The 23,984-nt window shown below is 38.5% G+C and overlaps 3 protein-coding genes across 3 annotated transcripts in view; all 3 read left to right on the forward strand.

Annotated features, from left to right (window-relative positions):
- Positions 1–23,984, forward strand: part of LOC134819128 (N-acetylglucosamine-1-phosphodiester alpha-N-acetylglucosaminidase-like) — a 57,364-nt gene that overhangs the window by 26,115 nt on the left and 7,265 nt on the right. The window lies entirely within an intron of this gene.
- On the forward strand, positions 3,365–4,431 carry LOC134820117 (retinol dehydrogenase 12-like). The gene is made up of 2 exons (XM_063830339.1): positions 3,365–3,535; positions 3,739–4,431. Exons 1-2 carry the CDS (start codon positions 3,365–3,367, stop codon positions 4,429–4,431), a joined length of 864 nt encoding a protein of 287 aa, XP_063686409.1.
- On the forward strand, positions 6,200–7,387 carry LOC134819129 (retinol dehydrogenase 12-like). The gene is made up of 2 exons (XM_063828903.1): positions 6,200–6,412; positions 6,612–7,387. The coding sequence occupies exons 1-2, from the start codon at positions 6,236–6,238 to the stop codon at positions 7,305–7,307; spliced, it is 873 nt and encodes a 290-aa protein (XP_063684973.1). The 5' UTR covers positions 6,200–6,235; the 3' UTR covers positions 7,308–7,387.

Below are 23,984 nucleotides of genomic sequence, written 5' to 3' on the forward strand. Positions count from 1 at the left end.
TTACAGTGTCATTTTGAATTGACATGTTGTAATGTTCAAGGGTGTTTTGCTGGTTGATAATCAGGTCTGTGAGGTCTTTTGTGATGGTGACTGAGGCTGTGAATTCTCTATTGCAGTTTTCAACTGGGTTGGAGATACCTAGGCCACCATGTCTGACTGGCAATGCAAATATGGAGCGGTCCAAGTCTGATACGTTCTTACCCAAGATTGCTGGAATAAAATCTGTTCTTATGCAATCCTCCAATGGTTGAAACAAGTGACTTATACCCGGGATGGTCCTCTGAATGAACGTCCACCGGTGACAAATTCCCTTAGTATATGCAGTCAAAGCAGCTTGGGGCTCCTCAACAGCAATTGATGACAACAGCTTGATGTCCTGACACCATTTATGGACTTTATCTGAGACATATTTGTTCTTAAAAGCTTCGCTACCAATTGCTGCACCCAAATGGCGTTCCCCTTCAGACTCAATTTTAATACCAGTGCCTGAGAATACTTTCTGCGCAAGATCTAGGTCCTCGCTATTCTTCACAATCAGGACGGTCTTACTGGCTTTTGGGTAATATCCATACTTTGGTCCTTGCTCCAACAGCGTATCCCACCATATCTTAATACCTTCAATCTTTCCACCAGCACTACTGTCGTCTGCATACCAAGACTGTTTGCAAACACTGGGCTTGGAGGCTGTGGCTAGGTCATCTACTAGAGGCTTGATCCCTAACGCATAGAATACCATTGCTGCTACATCTCCCTGAGTTGAACCTTCCTCAGACTTAAGTTGGTAGTGGTCCTCGGTAGTATTAATGATCAGGTCTGCTGGCTTTTGGTAGTGGTTCTTTAGATACTGATAGAGCGGAGGACAGATCTCATGAACATTGTGAAGGGCTGCTTCTCTATTAAGACGATTGAACGCATTATCAGCGTCAACCTGTAGTATTGCTTCAGTGTCACTGTCTTCCCAGATCTGTCTCATTGCATGAATGGAAGCCTCTATTCCTGATTTGAGCCCTGCACAGGTCTGCAGTGGGCCAGCAGCATATTGTATATCAGTTTTGAAAGACATTATAACTGCTTTTCCAATGATTCTGCGCAATATCTCGCCGATTCCAATTGGTCTTACACCAGGTTTCCCGTTCTTATCCTGGCCTTTATCAAGAGGGATTAATCTGCATGCAGTGAACTCTTTCAGACAGCTATGATGGATATCTTCTCTACAAAGGCGCCTTGCAACAATTGCTATAGACTCAGCAAGTGTCACTGATGCTTTGCCAAATGATTTGCTGCAGATGATATGCTTCCACAAATCTGAGTCTGTTAGTGTTGGGTCGCCTGATCCATCCAAATATAAACAAGCCCTCTTGACAGTCTCTGCGTCAATCCTCTCAAATATCACTTCCTGAGGTGGAGGAGTACTGTGAGGGTGCAGAACAACTGGATCTGCTTTAACAGCTGGAGGGTGTTTCTCCCCAAGGACCTGTTTAATGTTTGCTGTTAGGCTGTGAACTCCTAAGGTGTCATTGGAACTGTCAACAAATTTGGTGGCTTGCTTAACTTTCCCAAGAAGCATTAGTCGGCAGAAACTCTTCTTCCTGGATTCCTCGCTGATTTTTTGTTGCTGCACCAAGGCTTTCTGAATACTCCTGCACTCCATCATTAGATCGTCAAGTTCTCCATTTTTCCATTTAACCAAACGCTTGGTGAGATAAGTTACATGGTCTCTTGCTTTTGACTTGCTTGACGGTTTTTGCAACATGATTGGCAAGAAGATATGAACCAGTGCGAACGATAGCCTTTCCCACTTGGTAGCATCTGCAAATAAGAGGATGAGCCGAGTCAGTTCTTTCATAAAGTCGCTACCTGATTTACCTCTGGGAACTAGGAAAAGATTCTTTCTCCATGTCACCATCTCTTGATAAACAGCTTGGACTTTCTCAGCTATCAACTCTTCACCAACCATTGAGCCCCAATTAATTTTGTTTGCTTTCACTGTGACTCTATACAAACGCTGACTATATACAAACGCTGCGAAGTTGTTCCACTGAGTGAGCGTGTTGCTCGTGCACGGTGGAGAATGCTCGGTCACATCCTCCGCAGTGATAATAACTCACCTGCCCAGCTTGCCTTACATTTTGCTGTAGAGAGTCAGAGTTTGATGAGAGGTAGAGTCGGACGACACCAGTCAAACTTGTTAAAAACTATTTTGAACGATTTAAGTGACAGAAATTTTAGACTTGTAAATACAGACGATTTATACCATTTAAGACTTTTTGCAACAGATAGAAAAGCATGGAGAGAGTTATTATCAGACTATACATGCAGTATGAGTAACTGGTGGATAAGCCTTCGGTAAAAACGGATCCGGAAAAGTCAATGCGGCACTCGGGTCCTTGGTATTGTCGTCGGTATATTGTCCATTATCTACGTTCTGCTTTCGTAGTTTAAACAATAGTGAGTTCTAAATATACAGCTTTAAACCGATTAAGTATGAATGAATGAAATACAGTGGCGTAACGTTGCCTGTTGGCGCCCCCCTGCCGAAAAAGCGCCCCCGGTTGGCGCCCCCTCCCCTTTTGGTGCCCCTCCCTAAAATTGAACAAATTAGGTGATTTTAGAGGATACGCCGGTAAAATCTCTAAAAAAATGTGTTTCTACAGCAAAACGCGCAGTTTTGCTAGTACTTTAGTTAAGTTTTCGAAATTGTCCCACATTCAAACAACGATTTGGCGCCCCCCTAAGACGGCGCCCCCCTGCACAGCGGGGTCAGCAGGGCCCTTCGTTACGCCACTGATGAAATACCTGACAATCCGCACTCTTATAATCCAAAAGCATGAGTAACTCGTAGTGATGTATGATTTCTAGAAACTTTAAATTAATTTTGGCGCTCACAGGTCCTCGTGAATATGTGATCGCCGCATAAGGTTCTGTAAATGCGCACCTTCAAGCTTAAATTATTCACCTTACTGAGGCAGTCAACCAACGCGCGGCTTTATTTTTATGATATGATATGTTTTGATTGTTATTAATAAATACCAAAATTTAAATTTGTTTTCCTAAAATTTGTTTTCCTTTATCAACTTATATCACCTGAATCTAGTTTTATTACTTTTTGTTTTAGTATTTGAGTTATTGCCATTTAATATGTTTTTACCGATTTTCTTTGTAGACTTATCAGATATTTAGGATGTTTATTATTAATTACTTCAGATTCGTTTAAAGATCAATGATAATAATAATTAATATTAAATCATGGGTTATTTTAAATAATTTGTACGAAGTAACAATCTTCACATTTCTATAGGAATTCACAGCCTAATCAAAAAATGTGCTAGGGAAGCAAGATAGTGTACCTGTAATACTGATGATAATGGATTTGTCGGAGAAGTCTGTGATAGTAACTGGAGGCAACGTGGGAATAGGGAGACCCACTGCCTTGGAGCTTGCTAGGTTGGGGGCTAATGTGACCATTATTGGGAGAAATGAAGCAACTTGCAGTGAGGCTGTTAATGAGATCATTGAATCTACTGGTAATCAAAAGGTAAGTTTAGATAGCTTAACTCAATTAATTAATGTTGAATTGCCTGTCACTCTATTTGTATTTATCTGCAGGATATTTCAGAATTTTTTGTTATTTACATTGACATTTGAGATATGTATTTGGATTTTACTGTAACATTTCTAATTTCATCTATTGACGGAAGGCAATTGTATACAAGTTACTAAATATTTGATTCAATTTAGGTTGACTTCAAAATAGTGGATCTCGCATCGTTTTCTGGAATTCAAAAGTTTGCTGATGAATACAAAGCAACTCACACAAAACTAGACATACTTGTAAATAACGCTGGTGTTGTTGCTCCCCCATTTAAAGAAACTGAGCAGGGAATCGAGGCAACTACTGGGATCAACTATCTTGGACACTTTTTCTTAACTCACTTGTTAAAAGACCTCTTGATCTCAGTAAAGGGTAGAGTAGTGGTTGTAGCCTCTGATGCATACGCAAGTGGGAGAATAACGCTTGACATGATGGAAGGAGAAAACCCAGCAATATTCAAACCAGTTGCTAAGTCAGGGTTTCAACAGTATGGTTTAAGCAACACGTGTCGTGTGCTGTTTGCAAAGGAATTGATAGAGCAATATCCTGACCTAACTTGTGTGTCCTTACATCCAGGAGCAGTGAAAACAAACATTGCTCGCTCTGTTGGCTGCTGTTTTCAATGCATTGGTAAATGTTTTGCGCCCTGTCTAAAGTCCCCTGATGAAGGAGCTGTTACTACGCTACATTGTGCTACAACTGATGTAAGTGCAGGTAATGGGATGTACTATAAGGATAGTAAGATACAGCCTGTAAAGGATGGTTTTGTAAGCAAAGAGTTGCAGAAGAAGCTGTGGGAGGTAAGCATGGCGGTTGTGGAGAAATTTATGAGTAAGTGAGGTCAGCGCTGTCAGATTAACTATTCATATTAGGTTTTTATCAGATTTATTGTAGAACCAGATATTTTTTAGAAGCAAATCTTAGAAGTAAATCTTTAGAAGTAAATCTTGATAAGCTTACATGTACATACATTGTTATATTACTTTCAGTGGTACAACTGCAACTGTCTGATAATATTATGTTACATATTGTGATAATTTTATTTGTAGTTTTTTAACCCCTCTTGTATCGTATACGTATTATTATATTTTGAACTCAATTCAGAATTTATATTAAACACGTCTGTAGTTAGCCTAATAAGTTTATATTCTTTGTTTGTGTAATGAGATTTTGTAATTTACCTAAACCTTATCTTAAAGTTAAATTCATTGTTGTGATAAATTTAGTTACAGTTTCGTACTTGTATTGTAATATTTAAACCCATGTTTTTCATTTGCTTATAATCTCTAGGATTAAAATGTTTTGACTTGTAAATAGGTACAGTAGCTCAGTTGGTTCGAAATTAAGGTTTGGCATCTATTTCTGTTAAGTTTTTGTTATCTTGGCAGTTGGTCCTATTATTAGCCATTCGGGATATTGCGTTCTTCAACTAAAAATGATTAAGAAATCAGATGATCATCATTTAATCATGGTATCTTATTGAAACGTCTCAATAACTTTAACATGTTATTAGTAACCTGCCAGGTCCTGAGGGTATGAAAGTAACCTGATTTGGTGTATTTTTGGATGCTGATTCCGAATCACCCCCCATGACATATATAATAGGGTTAAAATGCTCCCCTGGCAAGATATTGGCGAAAAACTGTCTTGGTCACGTGATATGACCGTATAAGGAAGTTGGTCTAATTTCTCGTCAGGTCATTGATAATGTCCAATAACTATCAATAACTATTAATATGTTTAAGTATTTAAGTTATTGCCATTAATATTTTTTTACCGATCTTCTTTGTAGACTTATAATATCTTAAGGATGTTTATTGTTAACAACTCAATGAAACAAGAAATTTCAATGAAACAAGAAATTTAATTTTAGCACATTTTTACAGAATAAAAAGATGTAAAACAATTCAGTTTGGTTTTGGAAGGACAGGTAACTAACGGGGCAAGGAATGCACGTGCCTGGAAGCTTTTGCACACACCGAAACGCTAGTTCAGTTAAGTTTATAGAGACAAGGCTCAGATTAGGACTAGAAGAAAAATTGTAAGCAGACATTAGGGGTTCTGTTTATAGTTGTTATTATAGGTTGCAGTCTTGTTGTGACAAAAAGTCTACACTAAAACATTCTTTAGTTTATATTGTGTAGTTCAAGGATATAAAATGCAGCTTAAAGTTGGATATTGGAGAGCTGGCGAAAGATTATGGCCTTTGTATCAATGGTTATAATAAGCTATAAATATCTTAAACTATACAGTGCTAATTAAAAATTTCTTTAAACTTCATTCTCAAATTAGATTTTAAAGATTCAAAAGTAAATATACAATCATTTTATTAAAACTTTCTCACACATACTTTACTCACAGGACAAGACTTGGAAAACAGTAGCCTAGGGTAATTTTAATTGAGATGTGTGTGACCAGCCAGTTATAATGTTTGGGAAATAAGGTTTGCGCAGTCAAAATCTTTGACAGTCCAATCAAGCAGGGCTGTAGATTTGTGTAAAGATCGATAATAATAATAATGAATATTAAATCATGGGTTATTTAAAAAAATTTGTACGAAGGAACAATCTTCACAATTCTATAGGAATTCACAGCCTAATCAAAAATGTGCTAAGGAAGCAAGATAGTGTCCCTGTAATACTGATGGTAATGGATTTGTCGGGGAAGTCTGTGATAGTAACTGGAGGCAACGTGGGAATAGGAAGACCTACTGCCTTGGAGCTTGCTAGGTTGGGGGCTAATGTGACCATTATTGGGAGAAATGAAGCAACTTGCAGTGAGGCTGTTAATGAGATCATTGAATCTACTGGTAATCAAAAGGTAAGTTTAGATAGCTTAACTCAATTAATTAATGTTGAATTGCCTGTCACTCTATTTGTATTTATCTGCAGGATATTTCATAATTAAAAAAAATTTACATTGAGATATATATTTGGGTTTTACTGTAACATTTTTAATTTCATCTATTGAGGGAAGGTAATTGTATATTATAATTTACTAAATATTTGATTTAATTCAGGTTGACTTCAAAATAGTGGATCTCGCATCGTTTTCCGGGATTCAAAAGTTTGCTGATGAATACAAAGCAACTCACACAGAACTAGACATACTTGTAAATAACGCTGGTGTTGTTACTCCCCCATTTAATGAAACTGAGCAGGGAATCGAGGCAACTACTGGGATCAACTATCTTGGACACTTTTTCTTAACTCACTTGTTAAAAGACCTCTTGATCTCAGTAAAGGGTAGAGTAGTGGTTGTAGCCTCTGATGCATACGCAAGTGGCAGAATAACGCTTGACATGATGGAAGGAGAAAACCCAGCAATATTCAAACCAGTTGCTAAGTCAGGGTTACTACAGTATGGTTTAAGCAACACTTGTCGTGTGCTGTTTGCAAAGGAATTGATAGAGCAATATCCTGACCTAACCTGCGTGTCCCTACATCCAGGAGTAGTGAAAACAAACCTTGCTCGCTCTATGGGCAGCTGTTTTCAATGCATAATTGGTAAATGTTTTGCACCCTGTCTAAAGTCCCCTGATGAAGGAGCTGTTACTACGCTACATTGTGCTACAACTGATGTAAGTGCAGGTAATGGGATGTACTATAAGGATAGTAAGATACAGCCTGTAAAGGACGGTTTTGTAAGCAAAGAGTTACAGAAGAAGCTGTGGGAGGTAAGCATGGTGGTTGTGGAGAAATTTATGAGTAAGTGAGGTCAGAGCTGTCAGATTAACTATTTATATTAGGTTTATATCAGATTAATTGTTATGTAGAACGAGATATTTTTTAGAATTAAATCTTTTAGAAGTAAATCCGAGAAGTAAAGCTTACATGTACATACATTGTTGATAATATTACTTTCAGTGCTACAACTGCAACTGTCTGATAATATTATGTTATATATGGGCAATTCTCATAAAAAGCGTCACAAATCACTAATAGAAATTTTTTCCTCCAATTTCTATAAAAGTTATATCATGCGTTAGCTTATAAAGATCTCTATTGGACACCATTGTAGTGTCAGCAGTTTGCAGACTTTTTAGCTGCTAAATTGACCAATCAGTGTTTAAATTGGGTGTCCGTCCGTGACGTTTTTGTCACGTCCGTGACGGGTTACGGACAGGACAAAATAAGAATAGTCACGTCCGTGACTGGTCACGGACAGGACAATTCTTATTTTGTCCCGTCTGTATGCACTTTTAGAGTAGCTGAAATCTAAAAACTGTATGTAATTTATGTATATGATACATACTGATAAATACTTTTCACGTATACAGTAGGGTAGGATGGGGTAACTTGGAACATGGGGTAACTTGGAACAGCCTGGGGTAATTTTTAACGGCACTGGGTAACTTTGAACACAAAATTTAATCGATTTTGGCAACCTTGAACACCATTCACCTCCCTCCTACATTCCACAAATGAGTGTTATAGTTGTTACATTGTACATTGATGTGATAATTCCATTTCCTATCCGGTTACATTCCATGTTTCTATTATATGTTTTTTCCTCGCTTTAAAAGCTTTTTGCACTTTTGTACCATAGATATTGTGTTATCATAGCACTTTGTGACTTGCCACGTTAGGGGTTCTGAATCTTTGAATTTGTATTCCCAAATGATTATTGAGGTTTTAGTATACCTGATAGAATCAATTGGAACACTCTAATTGAGGTATCAAGGAAGTTCTAATGCTTGAATTCAATTAGAAACTCTAAAAAAAGTGTCACAGACACGACAAAATAAGCCATAGTCACGCCCGTGATGCATCACAGACGTGACAGAATAAGACATTGTCACGTCCGTGACTCATTTTCAGGCGTCACGGACGTCACGGACGTGACGACACCTTTAATTATTCTCCACAATTAATTTAATTGCAACAACATTTTAGGTACAAATTAATTCATATTTGTCACATAGATAAATTGGCCAAGGAGGAATATTTTAGTTCTTGTCCCATTGAAATTGGACCATAAATAACGGTACTACATAGGATAGAATCAGGCGTCACGGACAGGACAAAGTGCTGACACCTGAAAAAAGCCTGTTTTTTTATTAATTATTTAAATTGATAATCAGTTTTTAAGTTATTCATGTTAAAAGTGATGACACAGTAAATTTCAAACGTTTATCAATCAATTGGTGCTTGAATCAACGTTTTGTTATTTACTGAAATGAAATGATATGAGATTGAAAATTCGAGGGAGTAAATGACGCTTTTTATGAGAATTGCCCATATTGTGATAATTTTAGTTGCAGTTTTGTGAACCCTTCTTGTATCATATTATTATATTTTGAACTCAATTCAGAATTTATATTAAACACGTCTGTAGTTAACCTAATTAGTTTATATTCTTTGTTTATGTAATGAGATTTTGTAATTTACCTAAACCTTATCTTAAAGTTAAATTCATTGTTGTGATAAATTTAGTTACAGTTTCGTACTTGTATTGTGATATTTAAACCAGGCTTTTCATTTGCTTATAATCTCTATATATAGGATTAAAATGTTGTGACCTGTAAACAGGTGCAGTAGCTTAGTTGGTTCGAAATTAAGGTTTGGCATCTATTTCTGTTAAGTTTTTGTTATCTTGGCAGTTGGTCCTATTATTAGCCATTTGGGATATTGCGTTCTTCAGCTAAAAATGATTAAGAAATCAGATGATCATCATTTAATCATGGTATCTTATTGAAACGTCTCAATAACTTTAACATGTTATTAGTAACCTGCCAGGTCCTGAGGGTATGAAAGTAACCTGATTTGGTGTATTTTTGGATGCTGATTCCGAATCACCCCCATGACATATATAATAGGGTTTAAATGCTCCCCTGGCAAGATATTGGCGAACAACTGTCTTGATCACGTGATATGACCGTATAAGGAAGTTGGTCTAATTTCTCGTCAGGTCATTGATAACGTCCAATAACTATCAATAACTATTAAGGGGGGGGGGGGGGGGGGGGGGTTCACCCTGATTTTTTTGTGAAACTTAGTTTCGAGATAGCAGTTGACCAACAAACTAAGACCAGTGACCGAACTTTTGAGGGGGTCCCGGACCCCAACCGCCAAACGGTGCCCGCGGGGCAGCCACGCCCATATTTGGTCCAAAATAGGCCCAATTTAGCCAAATACCCCGAACATGCCCAAAATCCAGATTTTAGGTGCTCTACTTGTAGCTAGTGGTCCCCTGAACTCGTATATGAATTTCCATCAAGATTGGACAAAAAATGACTGAGTTATGAGCAAAAAACCATATGACCATATTTGGGCATACTCACCAAATTTGATCGATTTTGGCCCCTATATTGGTCAAATATCAATATTTTTGAATGAAACCAACTTTTACTCCAGTAGCAGGGAATAGTTGAGTGTGCACTTCGATGTACACGATTTCTGACAACACAGGGTTGTTTGTTAGATCATTCTTAACCAAAATCGATTAGGTACGCAATTTGTGTCGCTAGACATAACCCTACAGGGCAAATTTTCTAAATTACCCTCAGTCGCGTATACGGGATTTTTGTATTTCAGCTCCTAAAGGTCATAGAGACTTAAACTTTAGCTTAAAATTACCGCAATGGCCACATTTATATACAAGTTATGAAGCAACATAAGGTCTCCAGTGCTTCGTTTTATAGATATTGACAAAAAACTGTTTTTTGGCTCAGCGAACCAAAAATGGCACTGAATTTTGGTAACTTGAACTAGGAAGGTCGTAGAGACTTGAATTTTAGCTTAAAATGACCGCAAACATCATATTTATATACAACTTATAAAGCAATATAAGCCCTTTAATGCTTATTTGTTAAGATATTGACAAAAATCAGTCATTTTGGCTACACGTGTTAGGAAAAATACCAAATTGGGCAACTACTTTGGTCTTTTTTTGACAAGTTTTGTGCTCAAGTTATTAAAATGTGCTTTGCAGTTGTATATCGGGTGTTTTCTTCCAATATGGGTTTCGGTATAAATCCGGAAGCACCCGGTTCATGGTTGATAAGGGCTAAAAACCCTGAAATGTCAGGCGATGGGCGAGACAATTGTCTGAATTTGGTTATAAAATCACTCTTTGCTAGGGTTTGCTTTTTTCCGCTACATCGATCCGCTTTCTTACTACTAATCATCCCCCTCTACATCATTCACTTTTAGATACATGATTTCTATAAGTTCTTGAAGGTACATCCGGCATGATGTAAAGTCTATATCAAAGCATTTTAATGTGGTTTTAACAAGTTGCAAGATATTCAAGTTCACAAATAAAACAAAGATTGTAGGTTATCCTTCTATTACATATTGAGTAATTGTGGGCTTTTTGAGGGGGAGGCTATAAAATGGCCAAATATAATTTAAACGTAAACGACCCAATAATAATATTAAAAGTAGAATGAAACTACTTAAAACTTATACAGATTTATGGTATCCTGTTTCAAGACGCTTGCTCCTGATTTGTAGCAACAATATCGACTGACCCCACGGGCCACGACGTTGTAATATAATTGTGGGTAGCCAATCTAACTACTGTTCTATAAGTTTTGAACGGTAGTTTGTAAAAATAATTATTTCCAAGGTAATACTAACCTTCAAAGGTACATTTTTAGTTATTATCAAATTATTCGGGTTGACAGTATTAAACATTTTGAATCGGGAAATCAAAGCGTAACTTTTTGATTACAGATAAACGTTGTGGATGCGGATGTTGTACAGTGTACATTAGCGTCATCTTAAATCTATTTTGAATGGAGTATCATACAGTAGTTCAACTATATAATTGCATATTCAGTATTCACCTACAAGCATAACTGTTTGGCGTGATAAGGTACATCTTTGAATGGTAGTAGGGTCTTTCAGCGACACAGCAATATCACTTCCATGGTAGTCCCCGGCTTATAACGGGTTCATAGCGGTATCAAACATGTTTTATGGGCCCAATCATCTGTCCATATAATGGTGTTTCTGGACAGATAGATGGTGTATGATGCCCTCATGCTAATTTCAGTGATCTTCATGCAGGCCTTTTTCTCTTTAGTTTACACTCAGGTGGTTCATAAAGGTTTGGAGGCTGCAGTTGTAAATGCCTCGAGCTCCCACTCCTACTGTCTGGAGCTTGCAAGCCCATCCGTTGGCTTCTATCTCTTCTGTCAGCTGCTGATATCTCTTCATATTCTTTTCTCTTGATCAGCAAAGTTCTCCTCATTCAGATGCACCTTCTTCGCTTTATCTGAATAGATCACTACATCTGGTCTCATGAATAGTGTTACCCTAATGTAATGTCTAACAATAACGTTTATAAGCGCTAAAATTTCGAACTAGCGGACCATATTCGGAGGAGATATTTGGGACAGTTTTTTTTGCTTGGAAATACTGATTTAATCGAATTGTAACCACAACAATGACTCCCAATAATATTCTTATAGAAAATGTGGATAAATATTAAATATTAAAAAGAATACAGGTTTGACTATGAAGTTTCGTAAATAATCACGTAAAGAATAATAGGTAACCTACAATCTTTGTTTGGTAAACCAATTTGGTATCTTTCCTCACATGTGTAGCCAAAATTACTCAATATGTAATAGAAGGATAACCTACAATCTTTGTTTTATTTGTGAACTTGAATATCTTGCAACTTGTTAAAACCACATTAAAATGCTTTGATATAGACTTTACATCATGCCGGATGTACCTTCAAGAACTTATAGAAATCATGTATCTAAAAGTGAATGATGTAGAGGGGGATGATTAGTAGTAAGAAAGCGGATCGATGTAGCGGAAAAAAAGCAAACCCTAGCAAAGAGTGATTTTATAACCAAATTCAGACAATTGTCTCGCCCATCGCCTGACATTTCAGGGTTTTTAGCCCTTATCAACCATGAACCGGGTGCTTCCGGATTTATACCGAAACCCATATTGGAAGAAAACACCCGATATACAACTGCAAAGCACATTTTAATAACTTGAGCACAAAACTTGTCAAAAAAAGACCAAAGTAGTTGCCCAATTTGGTATTTTTCCTAACACGTGTAGCCAAAATGACTGATTTTTGTCAATATCTTAACAAATAAGCATTAAAGGGCTTATATTGCTTTATAAGTTGTATATAAATATGATGTTTGCGGTCATTTTAAGCTAAAATTCAAGTCTCTACGACCTTCCTAGTTCAAGTTACCAAAATTCAGTGCCATTTTTGGTTCGCTGAGCCAAAAAACAGTTTTTTGTCAATATCTATAAAACGAAGCACTGGAGACCTTATGTTGCTTCATAACTTGTATATAAATGTGGCCATTGCGGTAATTTTAAGCTAAAGTTTAAGTCTCTATGACCTTTAGGAGCTGAAATACAAAAATCCCGTATACGCGACTGAGGGTAATTTAGAAAATTTGCCCTGTAGGGTTATGTCTAGCGACACAAATTGCGTACCTAATCGATTTTGGTTAAGAATGATCTAACAAACAACCCTGTGTTGTCAGAAATCGTGTACATCGAAGTGCACACTCAACTATTCCCTGCTACTAGAGTATTTATATGGAAGGTAAGCCTATACTACACATTCTCTATGATTATCAGCTCAGTATCTACCTAACTGTGGATTCTGTGTTCAAATAATCGCAAAAAATGAACAAAATTGCCCATATCTCAGTTCGCGACTTCCGGGACTACTACCTCTCTGTCAATGACATATTCGACAACCAACACATCTCCACCATTGTCAACTTTACAAACCACACTAAACGCTTAGTGGTGCCAGAGGAGTTGGACCAGACTGGTGTAACATAGCGACTACTTTAACACCGTCTTATTTCGCCTCTATCTTCCACACTCAACCACCACTTAAGCGTTTATCTATGACACACCCCACAACACTCACCATCATCCTTGATTACACATCTTGATTCCGCTGGCATCCTCCCACAGGACTGCCATACCCCAGAGGTAGGCAAAGCATTCATATGCTATCCTCTCGTGGGCCAACCAGGCCCAGCCTCTAAAAAAAAAAAAAAAAAAAAAAAAAAAAAACTGATTTCGCTCAAAACAATAGAACTCAACAGGGTTTCAATATTTTTGCCTGAAATTTTCAGAATCAACGTAGAATCGCATTTCGACCTTAAGTTTTGGGACAGAATTTTGAGTTAGGCCTTTAAAAAAATTTGGCGGCCAAATTCCAAAATCCACAGTTAGGTAGATACAGAATCCACAGTTAGGTAAAATTCGCAATGCGAAATTCAGAATTTGGCCGCCAAAACTCAAAATTCTGTCCCAAAACTTAAGGTCGAAATGCGATTCTACGTTGATTCTGATCATTTCAGGCAAAAATATTGTAACCCTGTTGAGTTCTATTGTTTTGAGCGAAATCAGTTTTGCAAATATCGCGAACTGAGATATGGGCAATTTTGTTCATTTTTTGCGATTATTTGAACACAGAATCCACAGTTAGGTAGATACTGAGCTGATAATCATAGAGAATGTGTAGTATAGGCTTACCTTCCATATAAAGTTGGTTTCATTCAAAAATATTGATATTTGACCAATATAGGGGCCAAAATCGATCAAATTTGGTGCGTATGCCCAAATATGGTCATATGGTTTTTTACTCATAACTCAGTCATTTTTTGTCCAATCTTGATGGAAATTCATATACGAGTTCAGGGGACCACTAGCTACAAGTAGAGCACCTAAAATCTGGATTTTGGGCATGTTCAGGGTATTTGGCTAAATTGGGCCTAATTTGGACCAAATATGGGCGTGGCTGCCCCGCGGGCACCGTTTGGCGGTTGGGGTCCGGGACCCCCTCAAAAGTTCGGTCACTGGTCCTAGTTTGTTGGTCAACTGCTATCTCGAAACCAAGTTTCACAAAAAAATCAGGGTGAACCCTCCCCCACTATTAATATGTTTTAGTATTTAAGTTATCACCATTTAATATGTTTTTACCGATCTTCTTTGTAGACTTATCAGATCTTTAGGATGTTTATTGTTAACAACTTTAAATTTGTGTAAAGATCGATAATAATAATAATTAATATTAAATCATGGGTTATTTAAAAAAATTTGGACGAAGGAACAATCTTCACAATTCTATAGGAATTCACAGCCTAATCAAAAAATGTGCTATAGAAGCAAGATAGTGTCCATGTAATACTGATGATAATGGATTTGTCGGGGAAGTCTGTGATAGTAACTGGAGGCAACGTGGAAATAGGGAGACCCACTGCCTTGGAGCTTGCTTGGTTGGGGGCTAATGTGACCATTATTGGGAGAAATGAAGCAACTTGCAGTGAGGCTGTTAATGAGATCATTGAATCTACGGACCTTTACTGATAGTTGAAATTCGACATATGACGTCATCTAGCGTCATCTAGCGTCATCTAGCGTGAAATATCGCCAGATGATGATAGATGACGCTAGATGACGCTAGATGACGCTAGATGACGCCAATTAGCGACATTGTCGCTAAGTGCACGGCACCTTTCGAATGTCGCTATCTAGCGCTATCTAGCGCTATCTAGCGCTATCTAGCGCTATATGACGCTATATGACGCTAGATGACGCTAGATGACGCTAAGCACGCAGCACTGACGCCAGGCGACAGATAGCGCTATTTTCATAAAATTTCCGCCCTTTTTTTTGCGACATCTAGCGGTATCTAGCGCTATCTAACGCTATATGTCGCAATGACATCTGACGCAGCGCTATCTAGCGCTATCTAGCGCTATCTGGCGCTATCTAGCGGAGAATGTCGGTTTGTGATAGTTTATGCTAGATAGCGCTATCTAGCGCTAGATATCGCGGCGACAGCTAGCGCTAGATAGCGCTATCTAGCGTAAACTGTCACAAACCGACATTCTCCACTAGATAACGCTTGTTAGCGCTAGATAGCGCTATCTAGCGCTAGATATCGCGGCGACAGCTATAGCTATGGCTATAGTTGTTAAACGTTAAATATCTAACGTTGGTTATAAGTTTTATTTTTAACGTTGCAAAACGTTTATTATTTGACGTCAGATCAAGGTTACCTTATTAACTATAAGCAGAGTTTAAAATTCAACTACATTTTAAAGTTGTATGTAGGTTACATATAAAACGTTGTTAAACGTTAAATATCTAACGTTGGTTATAGGTTTTATGTGTGAAGTGCAAGCGCGAAAGCTTTAGTGCAATTTAGCTACGAAAATACCAAAACCCTTAAAATCAAAATGCGATGCATTCAGTATTTAGAATTGAGGAATTTTTTTCCCTTTGAATCAATCAAACTAGATGAATTGTTGTAAATACTGAGATCAAACTATCAATCTACAGGCTATTGTCAAACATGTTGCAAGGCGTCATCTTCAGTGACATAAGCCCTAGAAATTGTAAAAAGTTAGTAAAACCCAAAATTCCTTTAAAAATCTGAACACTCTTAAAACGGTTATAAAGTTAAAATTAAGATGTTAGGAGTAATGGAAGGCCAAAAGGATTTATAGTGTTAATTCCCAAAGGTTTTAAAGTCTTGAGTAGTTGAATATATTTATGTTCACGGACATCCAAAGTTTTAGGACTAGAATTATCAATAATTGACACATTAAAAATTTTGTTAAAATCTTCCCTTTGTCTAAAACCATGATCCAACAAATGTAAACCCAAACTATATTCATCACTTGTTTCATCTACCTTATCACCATTTAAAAGTTTATAATATTTGACCCTATGTTCTCCAGTCCTAACCCGTAGAGATCGAGTTGTGCGACCGACGTAAGCCTTTCCACAGACACTACATTGGAACAGATAAATGATGTTGTAGCTCTGGCAGTTTCCAGGGGAAGCTTTAACCTTCTTGCCGTTCACTTTGAATTCACGGGTGCCTTTGACAAGTTCACTACATTTGCATCTTGGCACATTGCATTTGCTGGTTGGGCCATGTTGAGCTCCTAAAGCAAGTTCTTTCAATTTGACGAGGCGAGATTTTAGGCTTGGCCCTGTTTTCTTTGTGTAACTGAAAATCGTCTTCCTAGGCGTGGCGGATGTTGAGGAGGTCTCTTGGGATGTTTCAGCAGTGTCACTTTCACTGAAACTCCTCGTTCTTGAGAGGTGTTCTTCATACTTCTTAGTCACAGACACCAGGTCATCATCACTACCATAAGTAGATATGACCCTGATTGGAAGATGTAATGATGTCTGGTCATCAGGAGCCTGAACTTTGCGTGACAGTGATCTTGCTGTGTTGAGGACCTTATTACTGATGTTCTCAATCATTTTTCTAGGGTAACATGCGGCAAGGAAGGCTTTTTTGAGGTTGTTGAGATGTTCTTTCAGGCGTTCTTGGCAGTTGATGATCCTTCTGAGTCTAAGGCATTGAGAGTACACGATACCGGAATAGATATGGTTAGGGTGGGAGCTTTTAAAATGTAGATATGAACGAGAGTCTGTTGGCTTTATGAACAAATCCGTTTGGAGGGATCCTAAGGAATCGAAGGTGAACATTATGTCAAGGAAAGATACGTATTTACCAGGATCTTCTATTTAGAATTAATATATTATAAATTTATAAGTTGTGTCAATCCTCTTACCTGGGGACCCAGGCTATTATGTACATGTTCATAAACATTAAGATTTGGCAAATAAAGATTTGGCGGAATGACAGGCTGAGCGCGGCCCAGTAACAATCCTCGGGATCGGAATTATTTTGGATATATACTTTACGGCTTTGAGCTTCGAGTAATCTATTTGACGATGTTTGTTGTAGCGCGATGCACTACCACTACTGGGCCGCGCCGTGCAGCCAATAATATAATGCTTCTTGCAACCACTAGTGCTTTACTAAACATACTTGGTCAGTCATCACTTAACAGTTTAATCTTCAAAGTGAGTTGTACAATCTAGGTTGTTTTAAGTAGCTGTTGATCGGAATTATTTTGGATATATACTTTACGGCTTTGAGCTTCGAGTAATCTATTTGACGATGTTTGTTGTAGCGCGATGCACTACCACTACTGGGCCGCGCCGTGCAGCCAATAATATAATGCTTCTTGCAACCACTAGTGCTTTACTAAACATACTTGGTCACTCATCACTTAACAGTTTAATCTTCAAAGTGAGTTGTACAATCTAGGTTGTTTTAAGTAGCTGTTGATAGTGTAAAACAGGAGTGACTTGATCGTTTTCATAACTTCGATTTACAATTTGTACCATAATAAAACTAGCACTGCCATGGGGTTCAAAAAGGGTCATTGTAAGCCTCCAGCGTAATGGTCCTAAGTCTCTGCCCCATGCAGTGCCTGTCAGCATCAGCTAACAGAATAGCCCTAACATTTAACGATCAAGCCACAAATTAGGTTCTATAATGATTTAATATTGTTGAATAAAGAGATTTGAATATAATATTTGTTTTATTCTGAATATTTGTTTTATTCTGAGTACGTTACTGTATGTACGAACTTTTAAAAGGTGTCGAACTGTACAAATTTTAAAAAGCTGTCGAGGAATTTTTACCGAATTTTTTAAAAAAATTTTGTTTTTTAATCAGTAATTACTTCAGTCCGAAAAATTTGTTATTTTTGTCCGGGAGGTTACATTTCAGATTTAAAATATTAACATGCATCCGCACGTCATCGTTTCCCGCCATTTTAACACAAATTTTTGCAATTAGCTTTTTATTATATATTTCGAAAATTTATGAGGCGACTTTTTCCCAAACTAATCCCGAACTGAAAAAACGTGCCGAACTGTACGAATTTTTTACGACTTTTGTACGAACTGACCAACTATGTTACTAAATTGGCGATATGCACCATGACTGGGCCTCGCCGAGCTGTGAACATGAACAGTGAAGGATTGACATCGTGAATCAACGCGATGCGTTACTGTAAGTGTGTCGCGCCGCGCATCCAAAAATGCTTCTCGGTATCCAATAATGCTTTTCGGTTGATACATGTTTCGAAAAGTGGCATGCAACGTATGTCAACTTTTCGGCGAAATGCACCACTGAGCTGTGAAAGATTGGCATCATGAATCAACGATGTTAGTAACTTGTATAAATTTCGTCGAAATAGTACGTGCCGCTTTCTTCCGATCCCGAAATGTTAAGGGTCGACGGTCGTTTACATATTTATTATTTATTATTATCAAACTTTACACAAATCCAAAGTAGTTACTAAGAACATCCTAAAGACCTGATAAGTCTACTTAAAAGACTTGTAGAACTGAAAACTTACTATAAATACAAAAAATGGAACTTAAAACTGAACTTATCAAAATCAAAAATTATGCAAAAAAATTGAACTTAAAACTGAAATTATCGAAATAAACAAATTTAAAATAAATTTCTCCACAATTGGCGGTTCGAGGCTAAATACCTTAAGTCTGTCAAGTCGTCACTATTATTCAAATTAATCTTTCTTTTATTCAAATCGTCTAAAATAGTTTTAAAAATATTACATTGATGTCTACCAATCCTTCCCCTCATATTTGACATACTATCAACAGCAAAATTTAGAGCTAGTTGTGGTGGTGAGTTGCAGTCGCTACGAAGAATGTGCCCAAACATTTTCCAGCGGGATTTATGAACTCTCTCTGAAAGTGGAGTTACATTGCAACGAGCATACAAGTCCTTGTTGCTGATGATGCGGGGATAGGTCATGTTGATGATACGTCTTAGATGTTTGCGTTGACACACATCAACTTTATTGATAATGTTCTGTGGAGCTGCCCAGCTGTTACAGTTGTACAATAAAACAGGGGTAACAAATGCTTCATACAGCTTGATTTTTACAGGAAGAGAAATGCGGGATTTCTCTGCCCATACCTTGCTGTATTTCTCAAAGGCAACGTAAGCAAGGATGCATCGGCGAGAGATATCAGCCTTACTGCAGAGCTTGGATCCAAGAGAAATAGTGTTGCGCCAGGGCTCTCTGTTCTTCACGGGTTCACCCTTGGCGTCTACCTCGTCCTTATCTGCAATGTAGAAGTGGACATGTTCTGTTTTGTCCTCGTTCACAAACAGGTTCCATTCTTCAAGGATCTCCTTACATATGGGCAGCATTTCTTTAAGAGTTTCCTCATCCTCGTCTGCAAAATCGCCATCGTCGGCGTATTCCCATTCAATAGGCATGAGGGTCTCGGGGTTGAACGGTGGGTTAGGCCGAATGGTAATCACTACTGCGCGGAAGTGGTACAAAGCTCCAGCAAAGTACAGTGTGAAGAATGCACCAGATGCAGCATCACCTTGAAACGAACCCTCGGATGTTTCAAACTCTAAAGAAATGGTGTTGTTGATTTTTATCCTCAATTTGGTGTTGGAGAGCAAGTATCTCGCCAAACGAATGTCATCCTCACAACAACCAGCATCAGCCAAAAGTTCCAGGATAACTGATCTCTTGATGGTATCGAAGGCCGAGCTCATGTCGATTCCCATCTTGTGGAACTCCCATCTCTTCTCTTTCACAACAGAAATCAGAATTCGTTGAGTCCAGACAATATTGGCACAACTATGACCAGCCTTGTAGGCATTTTGCCATGGTCCTGTGTACTCTGCAATTTGTCTTTGAATTCTGTGTAGAGTAATCAAGGAGAGCAGTTTCCCAGTTCCATTCAGAAGGCAAAGAGGTCTGAGGCTCTTTAGAGGTCCTTTTGGTTTCCCTGGCTTCTGAAGAGGGGTTAGAAACCCTTCCGTAAAAGAGGGTACATGCTCATGTACTTCGAATGATCGATTAATGAGACATGCATATTGCTGGAAGAATACAGGTGGTGCGTACTTCAGCAGCTCGTTAGGAATCTCATCAGGACCTACTGCTTTCCCATTTTTCAACTTTGAAGCAGCATATTGGACTTCTAAGGAAGTTATAGGAGTATTCAGAGGACGTGGGAGTCCAGTGAAAGGTACCAAAGGAGGGTCTGAGCTGGTGTAGTGATTTTTAAACCACTCTCTAATGATACTTGCTTTCTCATCGTCACTTGCAACTAGCTGATTTTCAGAGTTGAAGACAGATATTGGCTCTGACTCTTTGTTGGCAGCAAGAGCTCTGGTAGCCTCGAACATCCTCTTCGTGTCATCTGCAGCGTTGATGGTGTCAGCTAGTTGGTTGGCTAGAGCTGTCTCTAGCACTTTAAGACGTTTATTGATATCGTTCTTGAGTTTATTGATACGTTTTCTCAATACTGTCCTGTCTCTAACTGAATTGTCGTTCAGTTCTTGTAAAAGTTTGTGTCTCTCGTCAGACATATTACATACATGCTGATCTGATGAATGATGATGCCTTTGGGTTTTCTTCTTGACACCCACAGTGTTAGAGGCTGAAGACTTGATAGTTTCAAACAGCTGTTCGAATCCTGTCTTAGTGTCAGCGGAAGGTGGAAGACTGTCAATTTGCTGAGTGACAGTTTGCTGGTACTGATCTTGTAGTTCCTTGTTACAAACCAGCGATGTCGTGTTGTACCTTTTAGCAGCTGATGTACTGTTTCGGTATAACTTAGTTTGCTGCCTCAGGTCTATGGTAGCTTTTACAATCTTATGATCAGAATGTAGTTTAGCTCCTGCATAGGCCCTTGCATCATTGAGAAAAACAGTGCTGCGTGACCGGCATAAAACATAATCAATCTGAGAAAAATAAGGGCGACTTCTTTTGGTCTTCTTGTCTTTCATCCAACCAGTTCTTGTGGTTATATGACGACTGGAATGACGAAATGCAGTGTTTGCAGCAAACAAACCATTAGAAACAAGAAAATCCAATAATCTCCCACCATTTTCATTTCGTCTTCCAACGCCATGCCTTCCAATGTTCTTATGAAGGCCATTTTGAAAGTCATGATCAGACCTTTTGCCAAGTTTGGCATTGAAATCTCCTAGGATCCAGATTTCATGTCTTGCAGGCACATTAATTGCTTCCTGAAGCTCACAGTAAAAATGGTCAGTAGCAGCCGGATTTGATAACGTTTTTGGGTTGGTTGGACTGTAACAGTTCACGATTCGCATTTTGCATGGTGGTTTGTTAACAAACTTGGATGGAATAAAAAAGTCCATGAAAGCAACTCGATCGCTGATCTGATGAAATGAACGGAAATAATGATTTACACGAGCGTTGATTAAGAAACCCAGTCCACCATGACGTCCTGTCTTCTGATCAAACAAAAGGAGGCGATGATTTCCTGGTAGTTTCTTATCCTCAAACTGACAAATTTTAGTCTCTTGAATCCCTATAATGTCCAAGTCATACCTGTCACAGTCGTTAGCAAGCAAGCACTGCTTGTCTGTCTTCGTCAAACCTCGAACATTCCAAGTTGCAAAGCCGAGAAGAGCAATTGGTAACAAGGATTACGGTGACCAGTTCTACAGCGATCGTTCGCGTAGGGGTAGATAGTCTGGTTGCAGCAACCATGCGAGTCCATCACGAACTACACGCCATCCTAAAAAATATTAGTATTACGTAATCAGCTGAGGGGGTTGGGGTTTTCAAATGATTATTGATTACGCTAGTGTAATATTGACATAAATATAATAGCTATGGTAAAACTGATTACGGGGTTTGTGAACGACCCCTCATTGTTAGTAATCAGTTCCACTTCCATACATAGCTATTAAGCTATTAGTATTAGTATTATGTCACAATCACACTAGCGAGTGTAATAATTTGGAAAACCCCGGCCGGCGGCATCAGGCCCTTTATATAATTATAATATGTAAACGACCCCTTGATTGAGTGATATTTAATATTTTGTTCCACTCAGCCGAATATTTGATAAATCGAATGTAATAGTTGGGTGACTTCGACGAGCCGCGCAATCTTATAGTTATATCATTTGCATTCTCACATAAATTATAATTAATTTTCACACACACACACACACACACACACACACACACACACACACACACACACACACACACACACACACACACACACACACACACACACACACACACACACACACACACACACACAGAGAGTTAGGATTACTGTTACTGTGATAGGATATGATATCTTGTGCTATATGTAGCGACGACATCTGACGCAGCGACATATAGCGCTAGATAGCGACATCTAGCGCTAAATAGCCTGGACTGTCACGACCCAAAATTCTTCGCTATTTAGCGCTATCTAACGCTATTTAGCGCTATCTAACGCTATCTAGCGCTATATGTCGCAACGACATCTGACGCTATATAGCGCTATCTGGCGCTATATAGCGCTAGATAGCGTGAACTGTCGTAAACTGACTTATCCCGCTATCCAGCGCTTGATGTCGCCTGCGTCAGATGTCGTCGCGACAGATGTCGTCAGATGACGTCAGATATCGCTAGATGGCGTCAGATAGCGTCAGATGTCGCGGCAACATATGACGCTAGATGACGCTAGATGTCGTCCCTAGAATTTTTATGAAAATAGCGCTATCTGTCGCCTGGCGTCAGTGCTGCGTGCTTAGCGTCATCTAGCGTCATCTAGCGTCATCTAACGTCATATAGCGTCATATAGCGTCATATAGCGCTAGATAGCGCTAGATAGCGCTAGATAGCGCTAGATAGCGACATTCGAAAGGTGCCGTGCACTTAGCGACAATGTCGCTAATTGGCGTCATCTAGCGTCATCTAGCGTCATCTAGCGTCATCTATCATCATCTGGCGATATTTCACGCTAGATGACGCTAGATGACACTAGATGACGTCATATGTCGAATTTCAACTATCAGTAAAGGTCCGAATCTACTGGTAATCAAAAGGTAAGTTTAGATAACTTTACTTAATTAATTAATGTTGAATTGCCTGTCATTCTGTTTGTTATCAGGATATTTCAGAATTACAAAAAATTTACATTGAGATATATATTTGGGTTTTACTGTAACATTTTTAATTTCATCTATTGAGGGAAGGTAATTGTATATTACAATTTACTAAATATTTGATTTAATTCAGGTTGACTTCAAAATAGTGGATCTCGCATCGTTTTCCGGGATTCAAAAGTTTGCTGATGAATACAAAGCAACCCACACAGAACTAGACATACTTGTAAATAACGCTGGTGTTGTTACTCCCCCATTTAATGAAACTGAGCAGGGAATCGAGGCAACTACTGGGATCAACTATCTTGGACACTTTTTCTTAACTCACTTGTTAAAAGACCTCTTGATCTCAGTAAAGGGTAGAGTAGTGGTTGTAGCCTCTGATGCATACGACAGTGGGAGAATAACGCTTGACATGATGGAAGGAGAAAACCCAGCAATATTCATGCCAGTTGCTAAGTCAGGGTTACTACAGTATGGTTTAAGCAACACTTGTCGTGTGCTGTTTGCAAAGGAATTGATAGAGCAATATCCTGACCTAACCTGCGTGTCCTTACATCCAGGATTTGTGAAAACAAACCTTGTTCGCTCTATGGGCAGCTGTTTCCAATGCATTGGTAAATGTTTTGCACCCTGTCTAAAGT

Source organism: Bolinopsis microptera, chromosome 8 (genome assembly GCF_026151205.1).
Source record: "Bolinopsis microptera isolate Bmic1 chromosome 8, MBARI_Bmic_1.0, whole genome shotgun sequence".
In the NCBI taxonomy this organism is placed as follows: domain Eukaryota; kingdom Metazoa; phylum Ctenophora; class Tentaculata; order Lobata; family Bolinopsidae; genus Bolinopsis; species Bolinopsis microptera.

Coding starts and splice junctions, on each gene's coding strand:
- LOC134820117 (XM_063830339.1), top strand. CDS start 3,365: ATGGATTTGTCGGAGAAGTCTGTGATAGTAACTGGAGGCAACGTGGGA. Junction 3,536..3,738: donor AATCTACTGGTAATCAAAAG/GTAAGTTTAGAT, acceptor GATTCAATTTAG/GTTGACTTCAAAATAGTGGA.
- LOC134819129 (XM_063828903.1), top strand. CDS start 6,236: ATGGTAATGGATTTGTCGGGGAAGTCTGTGATAGTAACTGGAGGCAAC. Junction 6,413..6,611: donor AATCTACTGGTAATCAAAAG/GTAAGTTTAGAT, acceptor GATTTAATTCAG/GTTGACTTCAAAATAGTGGA.